The sequence below is a fragment of the Echiichthys vipera genome, assembly GCF_963691815.1.
Source record: "Echiichthys vipera genome assembly, chromosome: 12".
Taxonomy (NCBI): Eukaryota; Metazoa; Chordata; class Actinopteri; order Perciformes; family Trachinidae; genus Echiichthys; species Echiichthys vipera.
Genome location: NC_139837.1, coordinates 25,009,353 through 25,021,427, shown reverse-complemented (window position 1 = coordinate 25,021,427; position 12,075 = coordinate 25,009,353). Strand labels below are relative to the sequence as shown.

Here is a 12,075-nt window from a genome sequence, read left to right as displayed (position 1 = left end):
TGTGTCAAGAACACCTTAAACATTGTACCTGGGCGTTAATATTGATCATTCATAAATATATTGAGGAAAGTGTTATTTTTTAACTTAGAAATATGATTGGACCTGGAAAAAGTCATGTGAAAGGGCATTACGTCGCGACAGCAGACCGTTGTTGAGGACCCAGAGACTGGGCGGTACATTTTCCATTAATCTTGCTAATATTAACTTTGATAGACTATGGATGGAGGGATTAATATCTGGGCGACTGGAAAAGAGAAGAAACCAGCGAGGAGAGAGGTTAAAAGACACAAATCTCCTCGTCAGAGACACGGCTAAAGGGAACGTGGTACGGGCCTTTTGTTATTTTTCTAATAGGCCTTTCTAAATCCAAACACTTAATAACGTGTTATTAAAGAAGTATGATTTATTTCCAACTCTAGAGCGAAAACAGTTTTTTTTGTTTTTGATGATGTGTTACTCAGCTGATGAGATGAAGTGAGAAGATGCAGCAGAGGAAACATTCCACCTTGTGGACGGAGCGTCAGTGTTTTCACTCTCTCCATATCTGTAAACACTCGAGAGCAGGTGAGTATCTGTGTCTGTAGCTGCTTCCACTGTCTGTGTGTGTGTGTGTGTGTGTGTGTGTGTATGTGTGTGTGTGTGTGTGTGTGTGTGTGTGTATGTGTGTGTGTGTGTGTGTGTGTGTGTGTGTGTGTGTGTGTGTGTGTGTGTGTGTGTGTGTGTGTGTGTGTGTGTGTGTGTGTGTGTGTGTGGCTCAGTCTATTAATTCTCGCTGTGTCCGGCCCCCAGAGCGTCTCCACGACAATAGAGAGTCATCGGAGGCCCGGGGCCTGCTGCAGGAACGTCTGGCTGATGCCGTATCTTAAAGGAGCACTAATTAAATTAAGAGCCAGGTTACAGAGAGAGACAGGAGGAGGAGGAGGAAGAGGAGGAGGGTGTAAAGATTAATTTACCCCCTGAAAAATCTAGTTTCCTCTCATCTGCAGCAGTTTGACTTCTCCCCTCACTGCAGTGATGTGCAGGTGTACTGCAGGACCCTGTGACATCCCTGTTGGGCGTGGTTACAGGTAAACTAGAACACACTTCTGCAGCTTCAGGCATCACTGACTCTGACGGACTGAGTGATACATATCTACTCTACCACTCACCCTGAGCTCCTGCTGCCCCCAAACAGCTGGTCCTCATTCACTGTTCCAAAAAAAGGACAAACCACAGCCTTTTTTCTGATCTCAACCAAGTCATGTTGTCGTCTAAACTTAACCGTCACCTTTTGTCGTCTAAACTTAACCGTCACCTTTTGTCGTCTAAACTTAACCGTCACCTTTTATCGTCTAAACTTAACCGCCACTTTTTGTCGTCTAAAATTAACCATCACCTTTTATCGTCTAAACTTAACCGTCGCCTTGTGTCGTCTAAACTTAACAGTCGCCTTGTTTCGTCTAAACTTAACCATCACCTTTGTCGTCTAAACTTAACCCCCTTTTTTCTTGCCGTCTTTGTGTAACTCACCTTCTTCCAGCCCACAGAGGTGTGTTTTGTTCCGCTGTTAACTGACGCATGATATAACTGCCGCATTCAACCCCGTGAATAGTAATAATAATGAGCGGCTGTGTTCACATGCGAGTCCACTCACGACTTGGTTGGCAGGGTAAACTCTTAACCGCTCTGACGGATTCTGATATTTGTGTTGTCACATACCGCTCCACCAGGTTAATGTCCAGATAACTTCAGGTTTGGATGTGTGAAAGAGGGTTACGTGTTTGTGTATGTAAGTATGTTTATGTGAGCGCTGGTCTGACTGTAGTGTTTTGTCTTTTGTGTGTGTGTGTGTGTGTGTGTGTGTGTGTGTGTGTGTGTGTGTGTGTGTGTGTGTGTGTGTGTATGTGTGTGCGACCTCTGCGACCCCCACTGTTTTCTCATACAGCCGTACAGTAATAAGCTGCAGCGCAGAAATCGAACCCATTTACGAGTTCAAACGCCAAAAAAACAGACAAATGATCGCTAAAATGGAGCCGATTTCTCTTAAAATGGTTCCCCTTCCCTCCATTTGTCTCTCTCTCTCTCTCTCTCTCTCTCTCTCTCTCTCTCTCTCTCTCTCTCTCTCTCATCTCTCTTTCTCTCTTCATACAAATGACTGCTATCAATATTTCCAATCTTCATTTCTCCAGAAGCTCAGGGCCTCTTTCTGCCAGAAATCAATGGCTTCCCACTGAGAGCTGCGACAAGGATCAAAAGTAAGAGCGGCTTGGCTCGACTTTCTTCAGATAAAGTCTCGTTTCTACAGAGTTTCATCATTTAGGCAGCCAGTGTGTGTGTGTGTATGTGTATCAATACTGACCAAATTACAGCCTGACTCCATCATACACACTCTGCCTGACTGCTGTGATGTTTGATGACGTCACACATCTTATAGACAGAATTTTGTGGTTTCGGTAACTAAAGGTTTTTTTCAATTTGTTGTGTTCTTGGTCAAACATTTTAATAAAACACCGCAGCCTCACATTCACATTTTTTCTCTCACATATTCATTCTAGAGTAGGTCGACTTATTTATCAGAACCAACAATTCCTCCATGAGCAAACAGCAATGTGCAATATTTATATACAGTATGTATAGTTATGGTGGATGGACATCTGCCTTGACCGGTATTTTCTCTTTTTATTAAAAACTTTAGTTCCAAATGAACATAACATGCAAGGATCAGAACGTAAAGGCGTGTCCAAATGACAGCAATATTGTCGTAACGCAGTTCAGTTGCTGCTTTTTCCGTAACACAAAAGAAACAATATAGAAATATGAATGCCAGGGTTTTTTTTTTAAATGTAATTTTGATGATTCATATCATTGTATCATTGAACTTTTCTAAACGTGGAGATTATGGGACTTGACACGATTTCTTAGGGGTTATTATTCGGGTTTTTCTCCTCAGATACTGCCTTAAATGCTGGGGATTAGTACTGACAAGTACACAAGTCAATATCTATCCATTAATCCAGCAATGTTGCACACAGTGGCAAAAAACACATCCGCCTTGACGGCCTTTCCCAGAAAACACTGGACGTTTCATAGACAGGCAGATATTGTCTATAGTGGGTCCATCTGTCTATGACCAAGTCTGGACATCTATCTGACGTCCACACGGGGTCCACTCTTTAGACGTCCAACCAGTATGCAACTTGGAATTAATTAATCATAATTAACGCGTTAAAGTCCCAGCCCTAGTTTTTTTGTAATTTTCAATTTTCCTGTTTTTCATTTTGAATAATCAAGTTATTTATTTAAAACGTGTTGGCCAAAGTTCGGGGGGGCGGAGGTTCGATCCCCACCCTATCTTGTGTCATGGTCGGTGTATGTTTGCCTGTACGTTTGAGGTTGCCATAAGGACTGTCACTCATTGTATTACTATTGTTATCTTTATAATAGAACTAGTCTCAAAATAGTCTTAATTTGATGTTGAAAAAACACAAATGACCACATTTGGACCATAAATAGCCGTTACAGGCTACAACATTGGACGTCCAAAAATGACATAGAAAATACGTCACTACGACGTCGCATTACACAGTGGGTGTGGTGCCTAAACTTAACCATCAGGGTCACTGTTTCACAATGCTTAATATAAAGTCATATTTAAGTTATCATATCATCCTTTTGACCTGTCACCTCCATCTGTGAGTAGCAGAGTGAGATAGATGAGAGGGAGAGATGAGGTAATGCAAGACTGATCAACTCTCATGGCTGTAAATAGGCAACATGTAATGGCGATTGCATGACGTGGTATGATGCAGCAGCTGGGACGTGCCTCCCGTACTGACAGAGTGACTGTGATAAAACTGCTGCTGTTCTGAAGAGCTGATATTCAACTTCGACGGCGGTGCAACACCACGAGTTCCCGCATGTCCACACGCCACCAGTGTTATCCTTCATTATGCCTCAAACAGCCTTTTGTCCTTAATTCCAAAATGGTGTTACTCTGGTCCTCACATTTCAAAACCATTTCAAAACCAACCATTCAAGGATTTACTTAAACATGTTTACAAAATGAATGTGCATATTTCTAATCAATGAAGTCACATCTAAGAGTTTTGTGTGCGTCTTTGTGAACGTTTGCAACTTTGTGAGTGACTGAATCCATCTTAATATTCTTATGCATTAATTTATTTATGCGTCTGTATGCATGTGTCACTCATTTGCATATTTGTGTGTGTTCGGTGTGTGTGTACATATATACATCCATGAATTAATGCACTCCTGTCTGCATTTCTATTTCAGCGCGCACGTTGTATGACTGTGTGTGTGTGTGTGTGTGTGTGTGTGTGTGTGTGTGTGTGTGTGTGTGTGTTTGTGGTTGTCAGTCACACGGCAGGGCTAGGCTAATCAGTGCAGCTAGCTGTTCGCTGTGTGATGTAGGCTGATTAATATCCTGTTAGCGTCCCGTTGCTTTTAAGGCTAACTGCTGTTTTCCTCTATACATCCATCGCTTCAAAACAGCGCTGTCTTCATCTGGCTTCATTAACACGATGTATTACTATACTTAGCAACACACACACACACACACACATACAGCCAACATGTTTTCTTTAAAGCTGATGGGCCAAAGCTTTGTCACATATTTGAAAGTTAGTGAGGAAAAGTTACGTGACACCGTATATGAACAAACACCTAAATTATTTACTGTAACTTTTTCATCTCAAAAAACTGTTTCTGTTTGGTGCATTAAGTATTTACCAACTTAATTTTTACAATAGCTGATGCTCATTAGAGAGATCAGTTCAACAAGCCCACTGTTCGGTTTGTAGTCTTTTGCAGGTTTTGGGTCACGGTTTTGATTTGTTTTGGACATTAGGGAGAAGAAAAACAACCATGTCAAGTGTTCTTTCTCTGCGGTGAATTACTTGCAGGAATAAAAAATGTTCCTCCATCCAGAGATTTGATGAAATTAACAAATATTATTTCAAAAGCAAAAGTGTGACTCAGCCTATTCAAACCTGACGGTGCATCATCAGACATCTTCACACTGTTTTCTTGTCTCTTAATGTCTGTTCAGGGATAGAGAAGAGATAATCCTGCACGCAAACAACTTGTGTTATTGCAGTTCATATGTGCAAACTGGGCCGCAGTTTGTGCCATTTCTTACAGTCGGTTTTGCATCTCTAATTTCTATCATAGAATAATCGGAAATTCTGTTGGGAAGGTGACGTTCAATTTGAGATCATATTGGAAACTCAATATCCTGTAAATTGCATTCATATGTAACTAAGCTCTATTGTTGCTTGGAGAGAAAACGCAATGTTTCACAGAAATTTATTTGCAAACTCCGACATCACCCACCTTTGCACTCTCCCTTCATTTCGATCTGAACCACACACCGGTAAAGTTTCATGGCTGCATGTTGAGCGGTTGTGACACTATCTGGCCTCTAAATCTTGACTGACTTTGGGGCGACTGAAAAATATTGTAAGAGAACTATTTGTCACCTGCACTGTCAAAAAAACAAACTGGGAACTCTCTTCTGCCTAAAATGTAATCATTAATTTAACATACATGTAAATTTCACTTTTCTGAGGAGCTGGATAGCTACTTGTTGCTAATGTTGTACTAAACCTATTCCATAAACTTAATATTTAGATTATCTATATATATAAAAGTTTGGCATGGCTGACTGAAACCCCTCTTGTCCTACCTTGAAGCTGTGGAGCTGCTCCGAGGTGTCTTTGTCCCGTCCCAGACAGGAGTTGAAGATGAGGAGCTCGGTGTCTCGCAGCCACGCCTTCAGCTCTTTGATACGAGCCTCCAGCTGCTCCAGAAGAGAGTTGGTGAGTGGGGAAAGGGCCGAGCGAGGGTTCTCTGCGGCGACGGCGCAACCGCCAACCAGCAAAGAGTTTGCGTGGGCCGCCTGGTTCTGCTGGGAAGAAGAACCGTGTCCTGAATGCTCTGAGAGGATTTTCTGAAAGAATAAGAGTGGAGGGAAAAGAGGAAAGAGTTGTCATGGCTGTGTCAATATCCCATCATGCAAAGTAGCACATTGATCAATACGTGCACAACCATTAATCATTTACCTTTGGAAATGTGCATATCAATCAAAGGGTCATGGAGTCATTCCTAAACTGCTGCACGATTGTTTGAACGTTGAAAGATATAATAATAACACAAGGTTGTTGTTGACACCAGTTTATCTTGGTTTTGGTTCAGTGAGTTTTCTGTGCTGCTGTGAAGTAAGGTTATATTATAACCATTATAACCTACGGAAGTAAAAGTATGAATACCACACTGTGAAAATACTCTACAAGTAAAAGTCCTGCACTCAAAAGCTTATTTAAGTAAAAGTCTGTTTAGTGCAGTAAAATGTTTCCTATTATATCTGACGTTATACTAACATCAAAACAACAACAAATGTTGTAATATTCCTGCTGCATTAATGTGTCTCATTTTCTTCACATGTTTAAGGTTGGGCTCAATCTTCATCAGTGCATCATATTCTATTATCCTCTCTATTCTTATATGTTGTTTCTCTTTGTGCTCATTGTGCACTTGTGTATTTTTACACAGTTTTCTATGTGGTCATTTTGTTTCTCTGTTAAGTCATTTTAAATCGTGTTTAGTTGTTTCGTTCGTCTTTGTTTTTGTTTTGTGTCTATTTTAAGTCATTTTGCATCTTTTTGTGGTGGTGTTGCATCTATTTTTAGTCAGTTTGCATCTTTTTGTGGTGGATTTGCACCTATTTTTTGTCATTTTGCATCTTTTTGTGGTGGTTTTACATCTATTTTTTGTCATTTTGCATCTTTTTGAGGTTGTTTTGCGTCTATTTTTTTTGTCATTTTACAATTCTATGTCGCTGTTTTGTTTCTGTCTGTGGTAATTTTCAATCATTTTGCGTGTCTTTGTAGTAATTTATGTCTCTCTGTGGTCGTTTTGTGTCTATTTTCAGTCATTTCGCATCTCTTCTGTTTCCTGTTATATCTGACGTTATACTAACATCAAAAAAACAACAAATGTTCTAAGATTCCTGCTGCATTAATGTGTCCGTTTCATTTACTATGGATGTTTAAGGTTGAGCTCATTTTAACTCCTTTCATCAGTGCATCATATTCTATAAGATCATGTGTTTTCGAGCATCTCTAAAAAGACAACTTTTCATGTTTTCCTCTTTGTGACGATGCATTTTCCAGCTGATCCAAGAGCCTTTTTTAAAGACTAAATCTTCTCAACACATAAAGGGACACTTTATCCTTCAGTTCATCACAAACATTCAACCAACACATCTGGAGAAACGTGTTTTTCACTGGACAGGAAGGGGATGAGAAACTGTCTGCTGCAGTGTATTTGTCTTCTTCCTGCTCACGGTTGTTGGGTTGTTATTATTGTAGGATTCATTGTATTTCAAACATTATGTTTCATGTTTTCATTTCTTTCTCTTTCCAAACCTCCTTCTTCTCTGCTCCTCTCTTTCCTTTGCACAAATATTTCTTCCTTTCTTCGATCCACAGTTTGATCGACAGAAAATTAACTCAAATGAAATCTACTTGTTATTGTAATTTAAAATGAATTGTGCCAGTTATTTTTCTCCCTAAATGTTTTAAATCTGATGCTTTCCTTTGTGCTTCATGACAGTAAAGTGGATATCTTTAGGTCAAATAAAATAAACTGCAGACATCGATCACTTTTGACTGTTAACGGGCATTTTTCACATTTTCTGACGTTTTATAGAGAAAATAATCAATCATGAAAATAAAGGTGATGAAAACTGTTGTTCATTGCAACCACACTTTCTTCCTCCTCTCATCTAAACACATCTGAGGATACGTGGTTTTCACTGGACAGGAAGTGACCAATGACTAAAGCTGTCAGACAAATGTAATGCAGTAAAAAGTACAATTTACCTCAAAGTCTTACAATATTTATAGATACAGTATTTGGATAAAAATGTACTTAGTTACATACCAGCAGTGATTAAAAACATGTTTTCTTGTATGACATGATATCAAATTGTTGTTTTTGTGTTCCTGTGGTTATAGTTTATATTGACTGTCTCAGTTTTACAACGCTTCACATTCAAACATTTGTTTTTCCTGCTGTAATAACACCCTGTTGATACATATATTTCTGGTGAAATTAAAGAAAAAAATAAGTGCTAATCATCTTATATTGTGATCATTTGTTTGATGCTGTTTTGATGTGACCTATAAATACTGACTAAATGACATAAATATCCCAATATAAAAGGACATTTTTAGCTATATCTCCCACCTCTCACTCGTTCTTCTCAACATTACTGATCATCCCTAGTGTTGCTTTTATTGTAACTGTGAATTAGATTGATGTTACTAATGCTGCCGACATCAACGCAGTGAAGTCTGTTATTACTTTGCGATCGAGGGGACGCTGTTGTTGATGAACAAAGCTTCAGAGTGAAAGTGGTGTTTTTTCCAGGTGCAAACGGATCAGCTGCTAATTCAGAGCTGATATTCACACCCACAACAAAACACCATTTAGACACAATACAAACTGAAAGAGTGTTTGGTGGGAAGCAATCACTGTCTCAAATAGGAACAACTCACAATAACAAGAGACTCCAAGTGTGAGTGTGTGTGTGTGTGTGTGTGTGTGTGTGTGTGTGTGTGTGTGTGTGTGTGTGTGTGTGTAATAAGCTCTGCAGAGTAATTTTCCAACCCCTGTTGATCACAGAGTAAGACACAGCAAGACACTGAGAGAGACTATTCCCCACTTGGATTTAGATGTGTAGAAGTGTTCGTGTGTGTGTATACTCGTGCTTTCTTTCCCTGAAAAGTGCTCATCAACGTAGAACAAACAAACTTGTGATGTTCTTTGCGGATCACGACGAGCTGCTGGGCAACATCATTAGCAACAGGCAACACTGTAACAGGCAGGGTCCGACGTCTATAAGAAACCAGTGAAGTGTAAATGTGCTGCAATTTTCTTTATGTTTGTAGCTATGATCTGTGTGTATTTTCGCTATTTTGGGGTGGATTTAATGTGATCGAATATGAAGTTTCTGTGCAGCATAATCCAAGTGTCTTGTATCTATTCATGGGCTTATGGAAATCCAAACAAATATTGTCCATGCGGCAAACTTCAAGGCTGAAAAATGAGCCAATACGGAAGTGACAAAAACTGCAGTTCCTCCAACGGCCACTTGAGGCTTCAAAAGAGTCAATCCTCATAGACCTCCATGTTAAAATGAATCAATCCCCATAGACCTCCATGTTAAAATGAATCAATCCCCATAGACCTCCATGTTAAAATGAGTCAATCCCCATAGACCTCCATGTTAAAATGAATCAATCCCCATTGACCTCCATGTTAAAATGAATCAATCCCATAGACCTCCATGTTAAAATGAATCAATCCCCATAGACCTCCATGTTAAAATGAATCAATCCCCATAGACCTCCATGTTAAAATGAGTCAATCCCCATAGACCTCCATGTTAAAATGAATCAATCCCCATTGACCTCCATGTTAAAATGAGTAAATCCCCATAGACCTCCATGTTAAAATGAATTAATCCCCATAGACCTCCATGTTAAAATGAATCAATCCCATAGACCTCCATGTTAAAATGAGTCAATCCCCATAGACCTCCATGTTAAAATGAATCAATCCCCATAGACCTCCATGTTAAAATGAATCAATCCCATAGACCTCCATGTTAAAATGAATCAATCCCCATAGACCTCCATGTTAAAATGAGTCAATCCCCATAGACCTCTATGTTAAAATGAGTAAATCCCCATAGACCTCCATGTTAAAATGAGTCAATCCCCATAGACCTCTATGTTAAAATGAGTAAATCCCCATAGACCTCCATGTTACAATGAGTCAATCCCCATAGACCTCTATGTTAAAATGAGTCAATCCCCATAGACCTCTATGTTAAAATGAGTCAATCCCCATAGACCTCTATGTTAAAATGAGTAAATCCCCATAGACCTCCATGTTAAAATGAGTCAATCCCCATAGACCTCTATGTTAAAATGAGTAAATCCCCATAGACCTCCATGTTAAAATGAGTCAATCCCCATAGACCTCTATGTTAAAATGAGTAAATCCCCATAGACCTCCATGTTAAAATGAGTCAATCCCCATAGACCTCTATGTTAAAATGAGTAAATCCCCATAGACCTCCATGTTACAATGAGTCAATCCCCATAGACCTCTATGTTAAAATGAGTCAATCCCCATAGACCTCTATGTTAAAATGAGTAAATCCCCATAGACCTCCATGTTAAAATGAGTCAATCCCCATAGACCTCTATGTTAAAATGAGTCAATCCCCATAGACCTCCATGTTAAAATGAGTCAATCCCCATAGACCTCTATGTTAAAATGAGTAAATCCCCATAGACCTCCATGTTACAATGAGTCAATCCCCATAGACCTCTATGTTAAAATGAGTCAATCCCCATAGACCTCTATGTTAAAATGAGTAAATCCCCATAGACCTCCATGTTAAAATGAGTCAATCCCCATAGACCTCTATGTTAAAATGAGTCAATCCCCATAGACCTCCATGTTAAAATGAGTCAATCCCCATAGACCTCTATGTTAAAATGAGTAAATCCCCATAGACCTCCATGTTAAAATGAGTCAATCCCCATAGACCTCCATGTTAAAATGAGTCAATCCCCATAGACCTCCATGTTAAAATGAGTCAATCCCCATAGACCTCCATGTTAAAATGCCTGACTTTACAGCAGAAATAAATACATTTACAGCCTGCTACATAAGACAGTTTTGGTCTCTAGAGTTAACATCCACATTTATGACATGAATTTAAATGATATTAAGGCTTAAAAATATACGTAATTAAGGTCTCGCTGCTTTGAGTGACTGGTGGCTGATGTCACAGATGGTAGCATAAGCAGTAGGCTTCACTCTTACAGTTTCTTGTAAATCAGTGTGACATATCAACGTCTACCAAGCCTGCTCCTGTAGCTTTATTTCCCCCCACCTGCACCATATTCTGTGAAGAAGACAATGACTGCTAGCCAATCAGAGGCAGAGGGAAATGTAAGGACGGATAAGGTTGTGTATGTAAATGATGGACTGTGACGTGAAACTGTACCGCTCAAAAAGATAAAATTTTTGAAATGCAAGAACATCTATGCGCGGTCTGATAATCATCTCCCGACAAATATTTAATTCTCTGCGCAGTAATGCTGCACCTTCATCCACGGGATTGTTATCAAAAGGACATGCCATGGTAGTGGAAATTGTCGCCACCTAATATAACTTAGAATGACTGATTTTTGCAATGATTTTCTGAAAAAACAGACGGAACTATACTACGCCAAAACTCGCCCGCTGACTGAATGAATGAGGAAATCAAACACCGTGTGTGACTGAAAGAGGGCGGAGACAGAGAGAAACTCAAGGTTTTCTGAGAAAAACCTGGTCCCGACCAGGTTAGTTTCAGAGAGCATGTTACCATGGTAACTGACCGAGAGGTTAAGTTACCTCTCTCTGTGAAACAGGCTAGAGTTACCCCTCTCTCTCTGGTTTGAGTTACCTCCCTTTGTGAAACGGAAAAAACAGAGTTTCCCTCATTTCAGGGTTAACAGACTCAGAGTTTTCACTAAAACTGCTTTGTGAAACGGGCCCCAGTTCTTGAGCCTTTCTTCTTTAAACCAAGAGCCCCATCTAGTGGCTTCATAAAATAAAGAAAACGCTTCATGAAGCTTCACGAGAAAATTGTCAAATTACGGTAAATAACAGACAGTGCACCAAACAATGGCTGTGAAAGAGGTCATTTGGCATGAGAATGAGAAAGCGCTGCAAATTTCATCAAATATTTCTCGGACCCCTGCTTGAGGTTTTTTTTGCTGAACAATGCATTTTCGTGAGCCCACACCTGGATAATGCTGCACAGGGATCTTCAGAAACATTTTCGGACAATTCATAATCTTTTTGCCTGTGTGCAAGTCTGTTTGCATTGGTATACTTATACTTATGTGGGACCATAGAGAGCCTCCGGAGTTGAGCACTATATACAGTACAATTTATATTGATTTTGTGTGAATAAATCCTTTAATAGTGAGCTGTTTAGCTTTAATT

At 39.7% G+C, this 12,075-nt stretch overlaps 1 protein-coding gene across 1 annotated transcript in view; it reads right to left on the bottom strand.

The window, feature by feature from the left end:
* The window catches only part of akap6 (A kinase (PRKA) anchor protein 6), a gene marked incomplete at its 5' end in the record, with an annotated part of 211,246 nt that overhangs the window by 45,486 nt on the left and 153,685 nt on the right, over positions 1–12,075 (bottom strand). The window contains one exon of the mRNA XM_083924631.1: positions 5,684–5,947. Within this exon, the coding sequence (XP_083780757.1) occupies positions 5,684–5,947 (264 nt within the window). The remainder of the gene's footprint in view (positions 1–5,683; positions 5,948–12,075) is intronic.